This window comes from Dermacentor silvarum, chromosome 7 (assembly GCF_013339745.2).
Source record: "Dermacentor silvarum isolate Dsil-2018 chromosome 7, BIME_Dsil_1.4, whole genome shotgun sequence".
Lineage (NCBI taxonomy): Eukaryota > Metazoa > Arthropoda > Arachnida > Ixodida > Ixodidae > Dermacentor > Dermacentor silvarum.
The window spans coordinates 8,132,962-8,157,731 of record NC_051160.1 but is presented as its reverse complement, the minus strand read 5'-3'; the positions used below and the strand labels follow the sequence as shown (position 1 = coordinate 8,157,731).

At 47.5% G+C, this 24,770-nt stretch overlaps 1 protein-coding gene across 1 annotated transcript in view; it reads left to right on the top strand.

The window, feature by feature from the left end:
* The first annotated feature begins 2,073 nt into the window (after positions 1 to 2,073).
* LOC119457496 (BTB/POZ domain-containing protein 7-like) overlaps positions 2,074 to 24,770 on the top strand; it is an 83,364-nt gene continuing 60,667 nt past the window's right edge. Inside the window, 3 exon segments of the mRNA XM_037719082.2 lie at positions 2,074 to 6,664; positions 10,290 to 10,445; positions 10,572 to 10,826. Coding sequence (XP_037575010.1) covers positions 6,578 to 6,664; positions 10,290 to 10,445; positions 10,572 to 10,826 — 498 coding nt within the window. The 5' untranslated portion in view covers positions 2,074 to 6,577.

Here is a 24,770-nt window from a genome sequence, read left to right as displayed (position 1 = left end):
CAGCTGGCCGCTAAAGTTGGAGGGCAGACGACAAGATTATCGCTCGCTTTGGAACAACTTGTCATCTGTTCTTGCTTTTCTTCGCTTGATTCTGCATTGTAGGTGAGTAAACTTTATTGAGAGATGTAATATTTATTTATTTATTTATGAGTACCTTACAGCGCCCTCGTGGGACATTGTGTAAGGGGGGCAATACAGCATGTACAGAATAGAGAAATACACATAGGTGAAATATTGATTATTACAGATGTAAGTGAACACACGAACAGAGAAACGCAAAATATACTAAAACAGCAAAGTGTAATGTCTGAAGGCGTTACACAAAAGATAATATAAAGCAACTATTTAAACACTGCTAAGAGGTTTATTAGCAACGGATGCAGGCGAACGGGTAGCAGTCACAAGCGTTCGGCCAAGGACAGCAACCACGAGCTCATGCCGGTGGCGATGCTGCTGAGGCACAGGTTACTCTTCTTCATTACAATCGCCCTCCGCCGAAGAAGGCGCCATCCTGGCGGCTTAAGGCGAAGACACTACTAGTGGGTCGTAGTACGGCTTAATGCGACAGACGTGGACGAGTTCGCGGCCGCGATTGCGCAGGTCTGTCGGTGGCGTGAGGGGCTCCACGAGGTAATTGACGGATGACGTTTGCTCCAGAACGCGGTAGGGTCCGAGGTATTTCGCGACAAGTTTTGCAGAGTGGCCGGGTGTGGTAGCGGGTACCCGAAGCCAGACCAGAGAGCCAGGGGAAAATGTAGGTGCAGAACGGTCGGCTGGTTGACAGGATTGCTGCTGCCACTGGTCCTCGGTGGAAAAAGAGCGGGCAAGCTGGCGGCATTCCTCAGCATGTCGAGCAGCTTCAGACAGCGGAGTACTTTCGGATGCATCAGGTTGATATGAAAGAATTGTATCGAACGTATTAGATGGTTCTCGGCCATATAGGAGAAAGTACGGGGAAAATCCAGTAGTTGCTTGGGCCGCAGTATTGTACGCATACGTGACGAAAGGGAGAACTTGGTCCCAATTTGAATGATCATAGGCGACGTACATTGATAGCATATCACCAAGAGTACGGTTGAAGCGTTCTGTCATGCCGTTAGTTTGCGGATGGTACGCTGTACTTGTGCGGTGAATGATTCGGCATTCGTCGAGTAGTGCCTTCAAAGCATCGGCAAGAAAGGCTCGGCCTCTATCGCTCAGAAGTTCGCGAGGGGCACCGTGGTGCAGAACGAAATAGTGTAACAGAAACGATGCAACGTTGCGGGCGGTGGCAGTCGGCAGAGCGGCGGTTTCAGCATAACGGGTCAAGTGATCCACGGCAACAATAATCCAGCGGTTCCCTGCTGGAGTGCATGGTAGCGGTCCGTATATGGTCAATACCAACACGATCAAAGGGACGACTAGGGCAGGGAAGGGGTTGTGACGGGTAGACTTGTCCGGGAGGTAATTTTCGGCGTTGGCACTGAGTACAGGAGCGAACGAACTTTCGCACGTAGTTATACATGCCGCGCCAATAAAATCGGAGGCGTAGTCGAGCGTAAGTCTTGAAAAGGCCGGCATGCGCGCACTGTGGGTCGGCGTGGAAAGCGTCGCAGATAAGGCCACGGAGATGTCGGGGTATCACAAGAAGCCACTTGCGTCCGTCAGAAAGGTAATTACGTTGATAAAGAAGGCCATCGCGAATGCAGAAGTGGGTAGCCTGGCGGCGAAGAGCGCGAGATGGTGAAGAGGTGGATGGATCAGAAAGGATGGTGATGAGAGCACTGATCCAGGGATCCTTGCGCCGCTCCGACGGCATGTTGTGCAGTGCATGTGATGCAAGTGCGGGCTCAAGGGCGGATAGGCAAGCGTTGTCAGCTGCGACCGGTGAGCGAGAAAGGGCGTCAGCGTCCGTGTGTTTGCGGCCAGAACGGTAAAGAACGCGGATGTCGTACTCCTGTAGCTTAAGGGCCCAGCGAGCAAGTCGGCCAGATGGGTCCTTGAGGGTGGACAGCCAACAAAGGGCGTGGTGGTCAGTGATGACGTCGAAAGTGTGACCATACAAATAGGGGCGAAACACCAACAGTTTAACAAGATATGATATGGGTGCATGAAAGCCTTTTATGTAGATTTTACTTTAAGAACGCATTATTTGTGTAGCCATACCCACGTTTTAGATGAAGCCTCGTTCAACACCAGCCAACACAAGCCTCGCAGACACATATCCCGTCATTCCCATGAGGGCACGGCGCCCTTTAAGAAACTCGCATAGACGGTGGTGCCAGTTTACCCTCTAGGTGCTATAGTGAGAAACGCTATGGTCAAAACATTGATGAATGGACAGGGACAGTTTCGTATTGTGTGACTTCTGCGGCTTTTGCTTATATTTAATGACAAATGCGCGTGATGGGCACTAAAATAACAATATTTGCTGGAAAAACGCGAATGAGCCCAAAAAAAACTCGACTAGTGACTGTAAAAATCTAGAAGCAACTTCGTGAAAAAAGAAGCCCCAATCTGGGCTTATTATAAGCGGAACTGGCAACCCTGCTCCCATGGTTCACCATGTGTGATGAAGAAATAGGTCTTTGTCTGTTAAATATAAAAATAACTGACAGATGCATTTCCATGCTCTTTCCAATAGTAATTCGCCATATATATATATTGCTGTCCTTGGTATCATTGTTGGCTTCTTATGATTAATAAATCGGGCCTCTCAGTTTCCTTTCTTCTCGTTCATGTATGTGTGTGTGTGTGAACGAGAAGAAGCGAAACCGAGGGGCCCGAATTTTATTCGTCATATCATAAGAAGTCAACTATGACACACACACACACATGCATGCACGCACACACACACACAGAGACAGACAAACAGACAGAGAGAGAGGTCAAATGGTATGTGGTTTGCCCCTCCACTCGAGAAATAGTTGGTACGATACTGAATAACTGTAAGCAAACTCATTTTATAGAATGAAATAAACACATGGCTAAGGCACATGAGAAACGATATGAATTAGATTTTTGCAAGAAATGTCAGTACATCGACATCCATGTTATTAGATTTTTTTTTAACAGATGTGGTATTGTGTTACCTAATCTTCCACTGTTAGTTCGGCATTTCGAAGTGTGCCAAAGCTCTGAGTGTTGGCTATCATACATGGGTATATTGGTATGAAGATGCACCAGAATGTGCAGGTTATTGACATTAGCTCTTATTTCTCTCCTGCAACTACATCAATAAACCTAATGCGGTAAATGTTAATGTTACTAGAATTGCATCTTGCGAGCGAGCAACCCATCTGTGTGTGTGTGTGTGAAAATACTTTTATTAGATACTATGTGCAATACGTTTTTCTGTAACATGAAAATTTTGTGCAAGTTTGTAGCAGTGGTACCCATACAAGCTGGCAATAATTCAGGTGTGACAAAAACATCAAATTATACAATGAAATCTTGACTTTAGTTGGGAGGAAGTGTCCATGTCGGCCTAGTACTCCTGTTGCACGAAAGAGCTTAGTTATAACTGCATTTGCATGTTTATCCAGGGTGCGTACAGGTCCTTGAAAGTCCTGGAATTTTTTTGCCCTTCCTGGAAAATGCTTGAATTTCGTGAGCAATGCACTCTGATATCGACATTGGGACCTCCTTTCTGTGGTAGATCGGTGTCGATCTGACAAACTCCCCATTTCAGAAACAATACGCGAGCGCACATGGTTTTGCAGACCTGCACAGAAAGGCTTCACCGTGTGAAACCGTGAACGGAGCGAGAGACAAGTGCCGCGCTTCGTTGCTGGCATCTATTTGTTATAATACAATGGATGTGTAGCAAGACTACACTGCATGTTGGAAATGTTCGGTAAACTTGCCCAGTTAACACTGGAGAAGTCAGAGTAACTGTTGGGAGCGTTCATTGTGTTTTGTTACCTTTTTTTTCGGTATTGTGAATTTGCAAAGTGATCAAGGATAGAAATTAACATCATTTTGATATACATTTTTTTTTTATATTAGGGCAATAACACTATACTGAATGTTTTGGATATGTTTGGTGAACTTTACCCAGCCTACACCGGAGAAATCTCAACCACTGTTGTAAGCGTTCATTTTGTATTGTGATCTTGAGAAGTTATCAAAACTAGACATTTTTATCATAATTATGATATACATTTATTTATTAAAAGTGCATTAGAACTAGTAATTTTTGTAAATGTTAGAGTAAAAAAAAAATACTACTTTGGATGCCGCTTTGCGTCCTTGAAAAACCTGTAACAGGTCCTGGAAAGTCATTGAATATCCTTGAATTTTTGCCTTGGAAACCTGTACGAACCCTGATTATCCCAACTCACGTGACTCAAAGAATGCACACCATTTATATATACTTTATACAGGGGAGGACCAAGAATACTGCCATGCAGGACACCAGGTGTTATTTGTTTATAACGTCGGATTTGTTTTTTTGTAAAACCAAACTGTGCTTCGATCATTACGTTGTGGGTTTCACAAAATTTAATCATGCGAGTGTGTATTACTTTTTCTAGACCTTTAGAAAATATATGTGATACCAAATCTGGGGGTCTGTATTCTGTTGTTAAACATATTTGATTTCCTTTCTTTTACAGCCTTCTTTTGAGTAAATGTGAGTATCAGCAAGCGTAAGTGCTAGTTAATATGAACAAAAATTGGTGATAGTGAATGGAGGAACTTTGGTCGAGTGTGAGTTATGTGAGTGGGTGCCGGTGAATGAAAGCCACTATGAACAAGTGTTGATCAGTAAAAGTAGGAGTGCGGGTGAAAAATATCGGTGAGTGAGTATCCGCTTATTTATTCAACCTGTGGTCAAGTGATGTCTTCCCGGTAGACCTGCTGAAATTGGTTAGTGCTGATTGGTTAGTGGCTGTGACGGGGGGGGGGGGGGGGGGCTGCACCGATTCTAGGCTCGGCCCTCATTACAAACACATTAAAAGCCTTGTGAGGACACACATTGTTAAAAGGTTAAACTAGCATGAAATGCACAGGAGGGAAACACGTCACGTGTTTCACATTAGTTTAACCTTTTATTGATGCACTAAATAGCCCAAACATCCACCCTTCTGGACACACAATTGTGCGCTCGCATCAGGTTTAGCTCAGCTTAGATAACGCTGTCCCGAGGATCAACCCATTTTACTCAGCCAGGCAGCTGTGCACCCAAAAAGTGGTGGGCGGGGGGAGGAGGCAAAGGAAACTTCATTTTGAAAAGTGTCGGTTGCATTTCGTTCTTTCAAATTATTCGTGTTACAGTGAAAGCAAGCCTCAGGATACCTAACCTATCATTTTGTGTGAAAATTGCATTTAGCCATGTTTCATAAGTTGTTTCACCATCCAGCACAATGCAGCGATCTCATTCTTCCGTGGTACATTTCGCCACACGTTAATCATGTTTGTAATTTAGGCATTGACGACATTATTACTAGGTCATTCTTTCAGTCATTCCTACCTTGAGCGATGATATTGTAATCATCAGTAACAATGAACATTTTGATGATGCATTAGCTAACACTGTAGATGTAGGGGAAGTGTTGTACAACGCATATACTCCTAATCAAACTATGTTACTAATTTACTTTTGTGTTTATGTGGTCTGTATTAGATTTTTTTTTTTTTTTTGCTTGCACAAACTGTACCCACTCTTCTGTTTAATGCCCCCTGGGCCGTGAGGGTAACTGAAATAATAAATAAAATTGTAAATTGTTTCCACATCTGCTTTCCTTATCGTAATGCTGACCTGTGGTTAATTTGTTGTCTGTAGGTGACACGACATTCAGCAGTCCCCATCATGGTCTTGCCACTAGTATGATTGAAGAGCTCGTCCTGCCTCTCACACTATTTTCATGTTTCTGTTTGAGCAAGAGATTCAATTCCCAATCTCGGTGGCCGTATTCTGATGATGCAAAAATGCTCGTGTACTTAGGTTGAAGAAAGGTGGAGGTCAAAATTAATTTGGCGCCCCTCGCTACGTCTCTCATAGCCCACAAGTTGCTTTAGTAATTATTATTATAAATAGTAATAACCTAATTTGTTTGATAGGACACACTGCAAACCAAGGAAGTTGGCCTAAAGGGTGTTTTGTTATAATGAAGGCCCAGCCTGTTAGTAAAGTGTTGCAGCATAGTAATAAAAAGTAAAAAATGTACATAACTATATCTCAACAAAATAATTCAGTACACAGTATGCATGCACATGGAAAAAGTAACATAAACAAATTGAGAATAGTAGCAAAACATTCCCTGTAGATTAAAGGATCAAAACAAGATTGCCAAAGCAGAAAACTAGACAGAGAGGTAAATAACATTGGTAATATGGCTCTCCTAACAACAAGCTGTTCAAACCCCTGATGGGAGAATAACATGTAAATGTTTTCATCACTAGAGCATGTATTTCTAGATTAATTTGGGGACTCTACAATTTAATAAAAAGAGATTTTTTTGCACCTGTGTGGCGATTATGTGAGCATGTGTACACCTGTGCTGTTTGCAGTGGGGCATGGTTGTTGCTCCTGTGGCCCCCCCAGACGGGCAAGGAAGGTGATGGGCGTTGCTACGACAGAGAGACAGCCCCCCGGATGCCCCCATGCGAGCCCCTGGCCGCCACTGTAGGGCACACGGGGGACGTCATGGGGGTGGGCGCGTCGTCTCCAGACCCTCCCCAGGTATGCATCCAGCAGGAACTAGGTTTACATAGGCAGTTTTATGTATTAACGTGACAGCGTTAACTGAAGAGGTTTTATAATTGGAAGATTTACGGGGGTTTGTAAGGCTGACACAGTATAATTCAACTCCTGCAGTTATCTCGATTATGCGTGTAGCAGCGCCGCAATCGCAGTTTAAATTTTCGTTTAAGCCCCGCCTCCATCGCGCGCCGGGCGTAGCGGTGAAAGACCGATGACGTCAATACAGGGCGTTCTATTTGAATCACACTCCTTGCTGATACGTAAGATGACGTCACAATCGTCTTTGCCATCAGAGCCCGTTAAACGACCCGTGGCGTCTCTCGCAGACACTGCGGCTTGTTTTTGCTAAATTAAAGCTACTAGCAGTGACTTCAAGCCTGTTAAACTATGATTTTCGTATTCAGGGGTGAAAAACTATAATAATTTGTTGAAAGATCACTTTTTTTTTAAGTGCTTCAGCTGCCCTTTAAGGGCCCCGTGTCGCAGAAAATCCGGCGTCGGCGTCTGTGAGCGAAAGTTTACGTATATGCCACGCCTTGCTATGGTATATGCGGGCTATATTGCCACACTATTCTATCACTAAAGTTGCTGATACCTTGTCTTGACAAAGTTATTCCTCGGAATTTTGAGAATGACAACCCACAAACAAATGTCATGAATAAAAACACCGACAGCACATGCCTTTGATGTTAAATCTTCTCAGGCATAACAGTAACAGAAATCTGAAAACGATGGGGTTGTGCACTAGCTTCGGGATCGGCCCATGCAAGAGTTTCTAACAGAGAGCTCGCCTTCGTTCATAGCGTTTGCCACCAGCGTTTCCCGGTAAACATTACGGTTACATAAGCTGCAGTTGCTGGGAAGCGTGAGAAGCAGTCAGGGGTGTTTGGATGCTATCGCGTTCCACTCTTAAAGGAGAAGCGTAAGCGGCCTCAAAGTTTTTTTATTTATTCACAATTTCTTGCTGCGCCAACAAGGCATTTATTGCAGGTACATACAGTTAAACCTGCTTATAATGAACCTCCATATAACAAATTCCTGTATATAACAATGTTTTTCTATTCCCTGCTGTTACTCCATAGAAACACATGTATTTGAGACCTCTACGTAACGAAGTGGCAGCGGGAGACCCCCTCGAAATAATGAATATTTCCTGCTGACAACCTAGAGATTTTGCCCCAAATTTTGTCATTTTTGCGCGAGCAGAACCGGCACTCGAATTGATGGCGACTGCGAGGCGAGAGCGAGCGCACGTGTGCGTGCGTGCGAGCGTGCACGAGGCGGGCCTACATCCCTCGACCTGGCGATCTTGCCGCTGCGGGCGTGACCTTTCCCCCTCCCGATAAAAGGGTCCAAAAATTGCCTGCGCGTTAGAATCGAGTGCGACCCTAAATTTGCGCTACCATATCGCCATCGGCATTTCAATATGGCCGCCTACTACACACTTCGAGCGTAGCTCCCGTAGCTTCGACCATGTGCTGTAGTACGTGTGCTTAGGCATTAGTCTACCAATTTAGTTAAACAGCAAATGTTTACAAGTTTATACGGCCGATAAAACAACTATCCTTACTTCGTATAGCTGTCTGCTAATTTGCTGTCACAATCGATGCTTCGCCTTCTTGGTGAAACTGGGACTTTTTTGTTCATCACCACTTTAGTGTATTGGGAGTAAATCTTGAGCGATAGTTTTATTTTTGTATGAAAGCATGAGGTGCACGGTACTGTAAAGGATTTTTTTCCCCTCTCTTTTGGTCATGGAAAACGGATGCGCGTTACAATCGAGGGCGCGTTAGAATCGAGTAAATATGGTAAGCGTTTCTTTTTAGAATTTTTGTGCCGAACCTGCATATAACGAAATCCTCTTGATAACGAAGTTTTTCGGAAATTTGTCAATTTCTTTATATCCAGGTTTAACTGTATTGGAATTGACCACAAAAGAAAGGAAGCCTAAAGGATAAGGAAAGGGAACAGCGAAGATGTACTCGGGAAGCAATGTCATAGCATGCCCCCAAAATTGCAGTCAGTAACTGTTTTAGGCAGATTGTTTCGTGTAAAAATGACATGTGGGAAGGACGAGTATGTAGACATATTGATGTGGCACTGTACTTCACGAACCTTCCAGGCATGGTTACAATGACGAGATATAGGGGTAGTTGACTTCTATTGGGTCAAAATTAGCTGCTGCAGTTGTGCACCCACTCACTTTGCTTGGCAGGAACTGGGTTTACAGATGCAGTTGAGGTTGGCTTATTTCGTCCAGCCTGTTTTTTAACAGTACCACCTTAAAGGAGAGGTTAGTGCCTTTAGTTGATATTGAATACTCCTCAAAAAGCAATTAAAAACCGTGAATACAGTCACAACCATAGAGAACGCATAGTCATTCCACTAAGTCAACACCACTAAGAAATGTTTGGCTTAATTAAGTTCATGTTCAATAAAATATTAATGCCATTCCCACTGCGCTTCTTTTTTTTTTTTGTGGGAAAGTTTTGTTGTTGCCATCTTGAATTTCGGTGCTGTTTTGGGATAGCGCCCCCCCTAACTTTGCCGGTAATTTCGACTTGCTTGAGGGGGGGGGGGGGGGGGTGCTTGCTTGGAATTTTACGGTACTGCTGAGTGAACTTATGAGTAGCCCACTACTTCTGAGCGAACATATGTAGTAGCTGACTTCACCTAAGCAAACAGATGGAGTAGCCGACTTCTGATGAGCAAACATATGGGGTGTCCAATTTCTGCTCCATTATTTCCAATCATTCAATAAGAATGCCTTACCTTGAAGCAGCCTATAAATGTTTCTTGACTTAGGCAAAGCAGTTTATTATTTTGGCCATGTTTGCATCATCTTAAAGTATGTGCAGTGCTCCTTTAACGTCTCGACGTTTGCTTTTCTCGTGTTTCATTACTGCCATGGCCCTCCAGATACAATCACCTTTCATTTGTTTCTCATTTACAGGCTCCTTAGTAGACTAATTTAGTTCCAGGTTGGAATGATACCTGTATCGAACAATGTAAACAAGACTTTATCTTTTTTCTTTTTTTTTTGCTACACGGATTCTGCACTACCTTCATATTTACTTCTAAATGGAAAATATTCAATCATTTATTTGATCAAAAGTTTGACTACTTGAACACCTCTAGTTTTGCTTTTTTGATAAAATAAGCTTGTGCAAGCTCGCAGTCAGGCTGATAGTGATGATGAGCAGTCACAGTCACTGATGGGAAAGGAAGTTGAATTCTTAGATGAATTTTTCCAATTTTGACATGTCATGGATGATGAGGGAATGCCCACATATGCTATCTCTGAAGCAAAATTTGGTGCAGGTCCAATTTTTCTGTTATTCATTATGCAACAGTGAGCTCATGCTTTCACATGGAGGTTGTTAACACTATTTATTGCTTTGTTCGCAGTAAAACCCCCCAGTTGTCAGCCAGTGCCTTGTGGTGTATGTTGCTTCTGGCAGTCTTTGTTTATCTGCACTGGTTATCATCGAAAAACTCGTTCATGCTGGTTAATTAGCCAGCAGCAGCAGGCTTCATCAACTGTTAGTACATAGTTGCGAGATTTAGTTGTGTATGTGCTCGTGCGACGACATTCACTCTACAGGTCCCTCCCGAGATGGGGCGGAAGAAGAGGGGAGTGGCACCGCTGCTGACGCTGCGGAAGCGTCTGGCACGCCGCCGGTGGAGAGCCAGCAAAGGCTTTGACCACGCGCAAGTCTTCAACGACTTCCTCAACTCAGCCGGCTGGACTGTGCGAGAGGTGAGCCCCGAACAGAAGCACCTTTCGCTGGAATCCATCTGGTGATGCCATTTTCTTAATACTTAGGGTAGGTCCCATCGCAATATGTTTGTGTTCTGTTGTACAGGTGACATTGTTGCACTGCAGGTGGCAGCACTAGTGCACGAGTACGAAGCCACCGCTGCCCTGCGAGAGCTGACCGCACAAGCGGATGCTGCCAGACCCCCTGCACGGTCCTGTCGGGCTGACCTCGGGCGCCTGTTGGAGTCCCGGCTGTGTGCTGACGTGACGCTCGCTTACCGGGGCACTGCGTTTCCTGCCCATCGGGCCTTGCTTTCAGCTCGTTGCCCTTTTTTTAGGGACCTGCTGTCGGAAGCTGGAGGAGGACCACGGCAACAAATGGTACGGGCCGACCACAATAACTGTCGTCATGTTACGTTGAAGTTTCAGCTCCAGCTGTAGAAGCCACGTGTTGATCGAAGCAAAATTTAAAAATGTTTGTGCAATCACTTCAGTCGACGACCAAATTTCACTCGGGTTCTTTTACTATGGCATTTTTCATTGTTGGGGGTGTTTAATAGGAAAGGCTCTTGCAATCTGGCAAGCTATCCTGTTTTACTTCCAGCAACCTCAGTGGCCTTGTTATGTAAGAATTGTTTACCTTAAATACCATTACTTTTTTACCACTGAAGTCGGTGATATGATATGAATTAATTATGCCACCACACCTGTTGGGCCGCTACTGAAAGCCTCCTAGAGGTGGGTTTCAGAATCGTGGACGGGAGAAGGCTGCACACCAAGGACAGCAGACGTACGGGGCTGCAATTTTCTGTTCGTGCGCTACAAAGAAAATTATTTCTGTTGTGGCAGTGTACACAACGGAAACACACTCTACGAGAGGGAACATGTTTCCTATGTAATTAGTGATGTCTGCGTACAAGCAAACTGCATGCTTTTCCCAGACAAGCGCTCCAGCTAGTGCCCGGCTATGTGTGCAGCTTGCTATTTTTTACGATGACGCGCTGCAGGGGCGTAGCCAGAAATTTTTGTCGGGGGGGGGGGGGGTTCATCGGCCCGACCGGGGGGGGCAGGCGTCTGCTTTCCACTACGTGACGTGATCGATAATAAGTATCGGTAGTTTAAGCACACTCTATGCATGTATATCAAAGACATGGGACCCCCCCCCCCCCCCCCGCCTTGCGTGTGTGTGTGGCACTGTGTGCTTGTGACGAAATTAAGTAAAAAGTAATGTAAGCTCCGTAAAATACAGTAAGTACGACAGGTACAGTGGGCGTTTGGAGCAACCGTCTCTCATCGCGCCACTGAATGGACCAGTCTTCGAAAACGCATCATTGAGACGACCCGCCCGATCGGAGAAGACATCATTAATTGCTAATCTCTGTTAAGCGTAGATGGCGTCGTCCTCGTCGGGGCGAAGTGCGTTTCACACGTCAAGGACGGCTATACTTGTGAAAATGCACGTGTTACCAGGCTATACCTACTCCCATAGCAATAGCTTGTTCGCTGCGTCTTTGCGCTAGAAAACTTAAATACGCGCAAAAACGAGTAATGCTTTTTTTTTTTACGAAGCTTTCGTCGCCTTGTATTTCCTGCGGCAAGTGCATGGGCCGCTGTGTCTTCCGCTATGTGCGAGCGTGCAGCCGTCATTTGCCTTTACGTCAACAGATTCAGAATTGTACAGAATATTTCACCGCACTGCATAGTTATGGCATGTGTACGCATTTTAAGTAGTGCTTGCGAGTCATTTCTGCTTCACTTAGGCCGGTGCAAACAGGAAGTGGCCTTGTACCTCACAGAATCTCGACTGATTGGTGTACTAGTGATGCAGGAATGAACTCCGGTCTTGTTCAGTGCATAGTGCACATAATCAATTTCCCAGGACGCGTGAACTCCGACGAGAACTGTCAGCGCCTGCAACAAGAGTTTACTTACGCTGTACTGCGCACAGCAGTAATCCATGCTTGTCGGCTGTCTGTTTCGTGCATTCTGTTGCGAGTCGGTGGAATTTCACTGCTGGCATCAACCCTTTCGTGTGTACATTGCTGGTTTGGGATTCCACAACACAACAGCAACTACCAGCCTTTCGTAATTGCTGGTTTGGGATTCAGCAACACAACAGTAACTACCAGCCTTCCGTAGGAGCGCAATCGCAAACGTGAGGCGTTTTGCGCTGCAGACTATGGCTACGTTCACATTTGGGAAGCGGCAAGCGGGTGAAGAGGCCAAAGCGGCCGGAAAATCTTTTCGGCGCATGTCCAAGTTCACATTTGTTTTGCTACCACCGCGGCCGCGCTGCCGCTTTCGTCCACATTCATCTAGTCTGCGTACGTTTGTCGGCGTGGTGGCGCTCATTATCGCATTATTTCGAGCGGTATGTTCATTCACTGACCCACCCGTCATCAAAAGTGATCATCTTGCGCAATCTCGCGTGTCATCTGCGACCTTCGGTAAGTTCCTCATTGGCGTTCTGTAATTCTCCTCACACGGGCGCGGTAGCGCTGTGTCACAGGCTGCTGCCTATAGGCGTGATTATATTTCTTTAATAGCTTTTATTTACAAGTTGTAATAACATTTCATCATTTCGTATTATTTTCGGCGCCTCCAGGACACGAAAGCGGCAACGGGAACACCAAAGCTAAAACCCGGGCTGGCCCTTGTGTTGAGGCTCGCTGAAGCCTCCGCGTCCTACGTGATAACTACACTCCCAATCTATCGTCGCGACGAGAAAAGCACCCCGCGACTTCTGCAACATACCGTGCACGTGCGAGGAGAATTATGGAGCGCCAACGAGGAATCTGCCTAACTATTGTCTTCCATGGAAGTGGAAGAAGAAATGGCTTTTATACTTCTACCTACTTGTTTTCTAGAAATGGACAATGAATAAACGGAAGACAAGAAAACCTCGGAAACGGCAGTGGTGGGTTCGCCTGGCTTTGCAAAAGTGTAAGAAGTTGGGTCACGCCAAGGCTTCGTTGCCGCACCTCCTGTCGCGTGACGTTGAATACTATCGCGAGTATTGCTGACAGTAGCGAGTTTTAGAATAGGGGCCCCAAAAGTTTGGGGCCCCAAAGAGCTTTGCGGGTGTTAGCGTTGGGGCATGCAAGAGCGATGAGTTTTAGAATAGGGCTTTGCGTTTGCGAATACCGTCTTGCGCTTGCAGCGCCACTACGGTGTCAAAGAAAAGCTATAATAAATATTAAAATAAACTATACCATTTTATGATCGGAAGAGTAATTTTGACTTTCGTGGTTTTGCGTTTAATTGCAATTAAAGTGTTAATCTATTAGCAGCAAGCGATTTATTGCGCCTAATTTTGTGTAACCAACTTGACGTGCCTTCACCAGCCAAAACCACCGCGGCCGCGCTGCCGCTTTCGTCCACATTCATCTAGTCTGCGTACGTTTGTCGGCGTGGTGGCGCTCATTATCGCATTATTTCGAGCGGTATGTTATTCACTGACCCACCCGTCATCACGTTAGGCCTACGAGCCATGAAATCGACAATCGAATTCAAAATCAGCGGCGTCTAATGAATCAATCTTCATTACACACGTTAGTTGAGAGAAAGCGATAACCGCAGTCACTTCTCCTAGCTTACTAACTTCACGCGTTACCAAGAATCAAGCCGAGTTTGGTACTCGGAGAGCCGCCGCTTCGATGGGTGCCGCCATGTTTGTTGACGCAAATCTTTTGGGGCTGCTTTTGGGGCTCCCGCTAAATCGGCGAAATAGCGTGCCCAACGCAAAACCCAAACGCAGTTAGCGTCTCGCGCATGCGCAGTGGTGTCGACGCTATTTCTTTGGGGCCCCAAAACGTTTGGGGCCCCTATTCTAAAACTCTCTAGTACGTTTGAGTGCCACTCTTGTCGTAGAGCAAGGGGTGGTTCTTGATCGCGTCGATCAGCATTACAGCCTACACTTTTGGTGCCATGTTCAATGTTACGACCGGAAGTTTACATGCTAGTGTAGCTTCCGGTCGAGCAGAACGACTTTCCGCCGCGTTTCCGCTTCGCCATGGCGAAAAAATCGGTCCGAGACCAATTTGGCTCGCCGCTTGTTTTTCTGCCTGTTTTGCCGCCTAGGCGGGCGGATTTTTGCAAGATTTTGCCGCTTCCGACAGCTTCGAGACCAAGTTCCTACGCGAACGCGGCCTAACCGGCACCTGAAGGGAAGCGGCGGAAATGTATACCGGAAATTTCGACCACCTGGGGACTTTAACGTGCACCTAAATCTAAGTAAACGGGCCTCGAGCATTTTCGCCTTCATCTAAAATGCGGCTGCCGCATTTGTTGCTGCATTTGTTGCAGAATGCGGCCGCCACATTCGCGCCCAAAACCTCACAGAGTGTCAAGGCCTTGACAAACACCGTGACAGTTTTTTTTTCCGTATGCAGACATGATTCGCTGTAAATTACCAACCCAAACGGAAGCGCCCAGGAATGAAAGTGTGAAAGTAGCACCGGTTTCTTGAAATATGTCAGCGCGAAGCGACGAGAGAAAAGGGTGGGTTAGGGGGGGGGGGGGGGTGCAAAAAATTTCGGGGGGGGTTTGAACCCCCCCAACCCCCCCCTTGGCTACGCCACTGACGCGCTGCACTTATCGCTTGTATAGAACACCTAGCATGACACATAAGAAGGTTGGGATGTAAAATGGATTGTTACAAAATGCAGCCACAAACTTACGAAATGTGGGAATAAGTGCTCAATATAATATTTCGGGCCACAGTGTTTTGGCTTACTAAGCTAGGAAAGCCCACCAGGATAAAAGAGGATGCCGTACGCCCAGCTCTATGCACGTGTCTTTCCTTGAAAGCACCCTGCCATGCTGAACGACATCGCAAGCGTTATTCACAGCCTAAATTTGCTTACGATTCCTTCTGTAAATAGCCATATAATCAGCTGGTATAATCTGCATATAATCAGCTGCTGCTTATTATATGCTGAAACAAAAGTGCCCAGTTTGAAACTAGAAGTGATCCCATGCACAAGAGAGCATTATCACATCAGTGATTGCTGAATTCATGGGTTTCGAGAAGGTAGTGACTATATGGATTGAATATTTATGACAGTGCAGTTGAATCCCATGCGCGAGTGAAACAATAAACATGAAACTGTTTACCCGGGAAGGCAACAAGAACCATCAACTGCATCAGGCAAAGAGTGCAATCTCATGTCCCGCTAGTTCTCATGTATTCCAAAAATATTTCTGTGGGTTACAAGCACTCACACACGTGAGTAATGGTACGCAAAACACACTCGGGACGTCACCGATAGTCGCAGATTCAACACGCACATTCCAATATACAGCACACAAGGACAACATGAGAATTAATTATGGCATCAGCTCATTTGGGCCTGCACTGAGTATGATGGCATTTCTCGTACCCGATTTGCCATGCTGCGTGTAGGTGGCATGGCGCTTGTGAATCTTGCCGCTTATAGTGGAAGGACTCATTCATCCCACAGCTGGAACCACCTTCCCACTCACACGGCAGATATCACTATATTTCCTGAAAACTTCAAGTCAGCCACAAATGCATGTGCACTTGAACCTCGTTATAAAGAAATTGAAGGAGGAGCCGACATTACTTTGTTACATCCATTATTGTCATTTACTGCAATATATGCCCAATTGTAAACGTGGAAATTGGAAGACGGCTTTGGGGGTAGCCTGCAGTACCGCTACACGCATACAATGAAATTTGAATAAAACAAAATAATCTTTGGTGTGTGCAGCATGCAAATTCTTAGCACCTGACGCAACAGCCCTTAGATTGCATTCTGTTGCAACAGCCCTTCTGTTGCATTGTGATGGTATTTTACGTCCACTTTACACTTGGCTCGTCGCGGTCGAGCAGCACGTGGCACAAAACACTGTGCTCCCTTGTGTGATCTAGGAGCCAAGCCGCTTGGCTTGGCTGGCTTGTGGCCTCCGAGGTTGCACAGATGCCAATGCTGTCTCGGAGGCCACGCCCATCTGTCAGGACGCGCAGCTAGGCGCAGGGCCTGGGCGTGAGCCCCGAGATTGCGTCAGGGAAATGCCAGGCCCAGCTGCTCGTGTAGTGCACCGTAAAGAATCTTTTGTATCTCCGCGTGTAGCTGTGCAGCATTACGCGTCTTGCGCAGGTAGGGCACTGTAGTGCAGGCTTGCGCATGACCGCCGATTTTGCACCAGGGAGATCGCCGGGGGGGGGGGGGGGGGGCACGCCCAGCTGCGCCTGCCTGCGCAGTGCGTTGCACAGTAGAAGTGAATGCACTAATCTTTCACTCCGTCGTGTGTAGCTGCGAAATGTGGCACGGCTCGTGCAGCCAGGTACGCGCAAGAGAGAGAGAGGTCAATGCAGCAGTGCAATGGTGAGCTGCTGCAGGGGCGCAGGTGCGCAGCTACGTGCAGCAGTGAAAAAGACCAGTGTTGCTCGACGACGTATTCGACTCGGGGACACGGGACTCTTTAACTGCTGTTACGAACAGGTGCCGAACCACGCGGGAAGCGATGTACTTGGTGTGCGACATTCCAATATTTTATTGCGATAGCAATTATATGGACACTCCAAAGCAGATTTCTGCCGTCGCCGTGAGGTTCCGTATGACGTCAATGGAGATGAAATCGTCGCCGCAAGGCGAACGCTGTATGTGCGAGTGAAAGGGCGCGAGGGACGCGTGCTTTCACGGGGAGTCAACGCACGGCGGAGAACAAACGCGCGTTCTGCGCCGTGCTCCCTTAATGACTGCAGAAGTAGGCGTCTCTTTCCTCCTTTACAATCACCATATATGTAGAGCAAACGTGCCTTCTTCCGACGCGCGAAAGGCCGTGGGGGGGGAGGGAAGGGAGGCGACGTTTAGCTGCGGCACCAAGTGCCTATTTATATCAGAGGCTCCGGCAACAGTCACCAACGCCGCACGCATTTTGTGCGAACGCGGGCAAAACACCGACGGTGTCGACAACAGTTCTGCGTGTTGCCGGTGCTGCTGCATGTCCAAGTTTGTACAGTTGATAAAGCTACTATCATTACTCCGTATAGCTCTCTACAAATTTGCTATCGCAATTGATGCTTCGCCTTTCAGGTGAAACTGCGACAACTTTTTGGTATTCGGAGACGAATCTAGTTCGTTATATCCATTGGCAGGACAATTTCACTTTGTTAAAATGAGTTTTTACATACATGGATCTCTATGGAGATTTCAAGGGGAATTTCATCTACTTTGTTATATCCCATTTCGTTATAACGAGGTTCGAGTATTTGTTCTTGGCCTTGCTCTCTGTAAAGGCTGCGGGTGATTCAGACTGCAAAAATACAGGAATAAACAGAGGCACGGCTTCATGCCGACCAATAACGAAGGGTAGAAAGAAAAAAAAACAAGAAAAAGAAAAATATTGTCACGGGGCGTCAAATAGATAAATGCGGGACAGGATTTATAAATAGGGACTGTTGACCGAGATGGCCAAAATGGCTGAACATGTGCAGCGTCCCCCGGCGATCGTCTTCTTCCATAATGCAAGGAGGCGGCCCGTAACATCTAACCGCCCCGGCGGGCTGAGTGCCGTTTCGACGCAGACTAATTACACCAGGAGGCGACGGAAAAGTTCGGCTTCAGTCGGGATACGTGCACGACGTCACGAGATGGCAGGGTAGATGGTGAAGAACTGTTCAGCGGGGTGATTTCATAGTTCACGTCACTAAGTTGCCATGAAACCTTGTAAGGTCTGGTGTAACGCAATAAAAGCTTTTCGGAGAGACTGACGCGACAAGAAGGAGTCCAGAGAAGCACAAGAGATCCCGGAGAAAAGCAGAGGTGCCGGTGGCTGCGGTCATAACGGTCCTTTTGGCTTAATTGCGAGTCTGATAGTCACTCATGAGCGATCTGACGTGCCAGATGGGTTCGCGCGGCAGCATCGCGGGCATACTCCGTGGTATGTTGTACAACAGCAGGTAGTAACTTGTCAAAAGGCAATGCAGGGTGGTGGCCATAGAGGAGGTAAAATGGCGAAAAACTGGTGGTGTCTTGACGGGAGGAGTTGTACGCAAACGTGACGTATGGCAGAGCGCTGTCCCAGTCCTGATGGTCCTCAGACACGTACATCAACAGCATATCGGTTAAGGTGCGGTTCAGCCTTTCGGTGAGCACGTAGGTCTGCGGGTGGTACGCAGTAGTGAGCTTCTGCTCCACAGAACAGGAACAAAGGAGGTCATCGACAACTTTCGACAAGAAGTAGCGGCCTCGGTGTGTGAGCAGTTGCCGAGGGGCACCATGATGAAGGATGACGTCATGAAGGAGGAAATCGGCGACGTCAGTGGCGCATCTAGTCGGCAAAGCTCGCGTGATGGCAAAACGCGTAGTGTAATCGGTCGCAACTGCGATCCACTTGTTCCCTGAAGCAGACGTAGGAAATGGACCGAGGAGGTCAAGACCGATGCGGTAAAATGGCTCCTGGGGTATGTCAATAGGATGCAGAAGGCCTGCAGGCAACTTCAAGGGCCCTTTACGTCGCTGACAAAGGTCACACGCAGCAACTTAGCGTCGAACAGATCGGTACAAACCAGGCCAGAAAAACCGGCGCTGCACGCGATCGTATGTGCGGGATACGCCAAGATGGCCAGCGGTCGGAGCATCGTGGAGTTCTTTGAGAACAGTAGCACGAAGATGCTTGGGGAGAACAAGCAGAAGCTCTGGGCCGTCGGGAGTGGTACTACGACGGTAAAGAATATTGTCGTGAAGCTCAAACAGACGAAGTGATTGGTCTGGCTGACAGGAATGGAGGTGGCTAATTATAGATCGTAATGTGTTGTCACTTTGCTGTTCAGCGCGTATGTTGGCCAGATCTGCAATAGCCACAACGAAGTCACCGGCATCACGTTCGGCAGTGTTGGGAGGGTCAACAGGGTAGCGTGATAAATAGTCAGCATCTTCGTGCATCCGGCCAGATTTGTAAGCACGTCAAAGGTGTACTCCTGTAGTCGTAATGCCCAACGGCCAAGCCTTCCTGTAGGATCCTTCAGCGATGAGAGCCAGCAAAGTGCATGGTGGTCCGCGACAACGGAAAACGTTCGGCCGTACAAATAAGGGCGGAATTTTGCCACAGCCCAGACCAAAGCGAGGCATTCGTGCTCAGTTATCGAATAATTCCGCTCCGTCGACGAGAGAAGGCGGCTGGCGTACGCAATGACACGGTCCTGGTCGTTCTGACGTTGGGCGAGTACTGCACCTATGCCGTGGTCACTAGCGTCGGTGCGAACTTCTGTACGGGCCGATGGGTCATAATGCGCCAAAATGGGCGGTGAAGTTGGTAAACTGACCAGGGTGGTGAATGCGGCAGTTTGTGCACGACCCCAGGAAAAAGAGATGTCCTTCTTGAGTAGGTCAGTAACCGGCCGGGCAATGTCGGAAAAATTCCTGACAAAGCGGCGGAAGTAGGAACACAACCCGACAAAGCTCCGTACATCGCTAACTGAGCAAGGAACAGGAAAGTCTCGGACGGCACGCACCTTGTCAGGGTCAGGTTAGACACCGCTAGCACTAACAAGGTGACCGAGAACGGTGATGTAACGCCGGGCGAAACGACACCTGGAGGAGTGAAGTTGCAGGCCAGCGCGGCGAAACACATCGAGAATGGCCAGCAGGCGGGCTAGGTGGTCCTCAAAAGTAGGTGAAAAGACAGTCACATCATCTAGATAGCATAAACACATAGACCACTTATAGCCCCGAAGGAGAGAATCCATAATTCGCTCGAAGGTTGAGAGGCATTACACAATCCAAAAGGCATAACCTTGAATTGGTAAAGTCCATCTGGTGTGACGAACGCAGTCTATTCGCGGTCCATGGCATCAACGGTAATCTGCCAGTATCCGGAGCGTAGGTCGATGGAGGAAAAGTACGTGGTGCCGTGGAGGCAGTCCACGGCGTCATCGATTCGGGGCAGGGGGTAGACGTCCTTGCGGGTGATGTTGTTCAAGTGTCGGTAGTCTACACAAAAGCGCCAGCTGCCGTCTTTCTTTTTTACTAGCACCACAGGGGACGCCCACGGATTGGAAGAAGGTTCGATAACGCCTTTCGTGAGCATTTTGTCAACTTCGCCTTGGATCACACGATGTTCGGTGAGGGAGACACGATAGAGATGGCGGGGGCTCGCGTTCCCCGTGTCAATGCGATGTTGGACAACAGACGTTTAGCTCAGAGAACGATCGTTGAAGTCGAAAATGTCTTGGTAAGACTCCAGGAGGCGGCGAAGGGCAGTAGCTTGATCAGAAGGAAGGCCAGCAGGGATCATTCCGAACATCGCGCAGCGAACTGCTTGTGGTACGAAGGAAGGATGAACTGAAGGGACTGGTGGGATCCAACGTGCAAATTTCGCAGTCTTCAGCCGCAGTGATGGCGGCGAGTGACATGCCTGCCGGAATAAATGGAGGAGAGGCACTGAAATTTAAAATAGGAATGGCGATGGCGGTTGCCGGTGACAGTCACGAGGGTGTTAGGCATGGCGACGTTCTTGGTGAGCAGAACGTCTGTTACCGGGGGTAGCACGTAATTGCCATCAGCGACAGGAGGGCTCGAGACCATGACGATATATACATGGCGGCTTGCGGGGGCATGCGCACATAGTCGAGAGAGCAGAGACGGGCCGAAGGCATGGTTTGGGCATGGCTAGGTGAGGTAGTTCGAGCTGCAGGAGGCCAGTTGCACCGTCAATTAGGGCAGAATGAGTTGCGAGAAAGTATAGACCAAGAATAACGTCGTACGGACATTGCTCAAGAACGGCAAATAAAACAGTAGTTGGGTGACTGGCGATTGTGACGTGGGCTGTGCACATGCCAAGGATGGTGGGAGTTCCTCCATCGGCCACTCTTACAATGTGGGAAACAGCAGGTGTGACCACCTTCTTTAGGCGACGGCAAAGATCAGAGCTCATGACAGAAATATAAGCCCCGGTGTCGACAAGTGCAGAAATCGTCACGCCGTCAACGTCAACGTCCAACACACAGCGTCGAGTCGGCAGAGAGAGAAAATGATTTAATGAAAGGCAGGGAGGTTAATCAGGACTGAGCCCGGTTGGCTACCCTACACTGGGGGAAGGGAAAAGGGGAGAGAGAGATTAAGAGAGGAATAGAAAGTCCGCTGTAGATATCGCCGACGTGCCATTGATTATATTAACAACCAACCGGCTAACCGGTGGGCAATATTATGTGATTCAAAGGCGGCCCTACAATGTCTTTTGTCAGCTCTTTGTCACGGGTCGAGTCAGCAGAGTAACTAGAGGGTTTTGGGGCAGAGTCGTAGATGCAGCGTTACCTCCAGGCACTGCATCATTTAGTTTTCTGGAGTGAAGGAGCCACGGTTGCTCAGCAACGGGGCGCGGCGAGGTGGCGGGGAGCGGGAGGACGGACGGCGGTACAGTTGCTAACGCGACTGGTGACCTCTAGGTGACGGCGAGCGACTGGACCATGTCGTGGCAGCGTCAGGATTGTCGGGGTGTGCCGCAGATAGGGGCTCAAAAGGGCTGTGATCAAGGCGGCGAGCATGGCCAAAGGATGGAGTACGTTGCGGGAATGACCAGTGGTTGTTACAGTAGCTAGCAACGTGCCCGACACGGCGGCAGTTAAAGCAGATAGGCCAATCGTCTTCAGTTCGCCAATCAGCAGGGTTCCGAGATCGCGGAGCGCACCGTGGATACCGAGGGAACCATGTCGGGGGCCCTGGAAGCGGATGTAGGGCTGACAACGGCACAAGCAGCGTGAACCCGCGAGATTCGCGAGTTCGTTTCGCACGATGGCTTGGACGAGTGAAACCGCTGGTGTGCTTGAGTCGCCGGCGTTAGAGCTGGTAAAGAGGCTAGCGGGAGCCATAGCCTCGATTTCGCGATAGACAATCCTCGTCAATTCGGCCGAAGGTGGCAAAAGGTTAGATTGCCGCCGCTCGTCACACGAAGACGTTGCAGCGGTGTTGGGAAGCCGGGCGAATGGTCGTTCAATACGGCAGCTCTTAACCTGATCGAAGCGCTGACACTCCTCGATCATGGCATTGACAGTAGCACAATTTCTGCGCATGAGCAAATTGAATATATCGTCCTCTATCCTTTTTAGGACGTGGCCAACCCTGTCAGACATATTACTGTCAGCTTTACGGCACAGCGCCAGCACATCCTGGATGTACGACAAATATTATTCCGTGGACGTCTGGGCGCAAGTTGACAGCTGTTGCTTCGCAGCAATTTTTCGACTGGAGGCCTTACTGAACAGGTCACGGAGCTTTTGTTTGAATGTATCCCAGCTCCCAAAGTCGGCCTCGTGATTGTCATACCACAACTTCGCCGTTCCACTAAGATTCACTCGTTCCACTAACACCACATTGGCCAGCATGACTGTCAGGTCCCAGTGGTTGGAATAGCTCACCCGTTCGTATAGCGTGAGGCATTCCTCAACGTCGATACCATCGGTTCCGTTGAACGTTCCAGGGTCTAGGGGTTGGACTACTACAATCGGTGTTCGTGGTGCAGAAGTAGATTCCGGTTGGTGTGCCATGGTGGTCGCACCGCTGTGCCGACCGCTTCGGAGCTCCGTCGTCTGGCGAGAATACCCAGCACCTCCACCAATGTGTGACGGGGCGTCAAATAGATAAAAGTGGGACAGGATTTATAAACAGGGACTGTTGACTGAGATGGCCAAGATGGCTGAACACGTGCAGCATCTCCCGGCGATCGTCGTCTTCTTCCATAATGCAAGGAGGCGGCCCGTAAGAATATGCTTACATATTACTTCTTTTTCTCATATATATATATTAGTGACATTACCTTAGGTATGGACTCTAACATGCGGCTCTTCGCGGATGACTGTATTGTGTATAGAAAAATTGATAATGAACATGATGTTCTCAAACTGCAGGCCGACCTAGAACGTATTTGTGAATGGTGCTCTAAGTGGAAAATGAATTCGAATACGGGTAAGTGCATCCATGTGTGGTTTACTAAGAAGGAAAATGTAATTGATGCCAGCTACTATCTAATGAATAATATTTTAAGTAAGGAATTCACGACTCAATATTGGCATGATGCTGTCGGGCGATTGCTTTTGCTGCTCTTGATGGGAACATGTGGACTATGTGGTTGGCAAAGCGGCAGTTGCTTTAAATTACATTCAAAGAAATTTAAAATGTGCAAATTCTAACCTTAGAAGCACGGCGTACCTAACTTGTATACAACCTATTTTGGAATATGTTTGTACCCTTTGGGACCTGTCACAGATATGTCTTATAAATAAACTAGAAAAATACAAGAGAGCAGCCAGGTTCGTCTCAGGTAGGTATGGGAGGAGGTGCAGTTGGCACAGCAATGATAAAAGAGCTCAGTTGGGAATCCCTGTCGTCTCGCCAAAAGAAACTGTGGCTAGAACTTCTGTAGGAAATCTATCATAACAAAACTGGAATTGATAGGGAAATGTACTTAAAACCGCCAAACTACTATATATCTGCTCGCACTGACCACCAGTGCAAAATTAGAGAATACGGGGCTAGGATGGGCCTGTATGCCAATTCCTTTTTTGTTAAAACTATCGCTCAGTGGAATCGACCGTCATGTGGACAGGTGTGCAGTGTGAATCAAGATGTATTCTTTTCATGTTTGTAACCCCCCTGCTGTAACGCTTTTGGGCTAAGCGGGGGTATGTCTGAATAAAGAATGTTACTGGCTCAGGCCACCTCTTCGTCCAGGCTTGTTGAGGACGAGGTCACACAACAAAAGGCCACAACAGCCTATCCTCACTGGAGGGCATAAGCGTACTTGAAGTGGGGATCTGCGAGGTGTGTCCCAAAAGTTCAGGCAGTGAGTCAGCAAAGAAATGGAAAAGGGTCTCTCTGTTTAGAAGGACCCGGTCTAGTACGAACCAGACTGCTGTACGACGAGGTAGGATTTGATGCTTGCACTGTGTGTGCAACCACTTACTAGTCTTTGTTGAACTGGAGATGACGAACAGACAGAACAAAGGATCAATATAAAATTTCTTGTGAAATTGGGGAAAACTGCAGAAATTTATCAAATCTTGCTACAGGCATATGGAATTAAAGGATGCCCTAATGAAAAGAACTCCATTTAAATGAGTCCAGCATTTTCTAGAATGCTGTGGAGACCTGAAGGATAGCAGAAGATACACAGATATTTGGCACTTTACTTGTCACACACACTTCTCACTTTATTTTCCTTAAAGACCCCCATATGAGGGCATTACATACATAAGAGGTGGGGTTACAGCAGTTGCTTGATTAATGTGCAAGAGCTTAAAGTTAAGGTGCAGAAGGCACTTGGTTTGAGAAAGGCACCATTTTCTGGATAATGACTGAAATG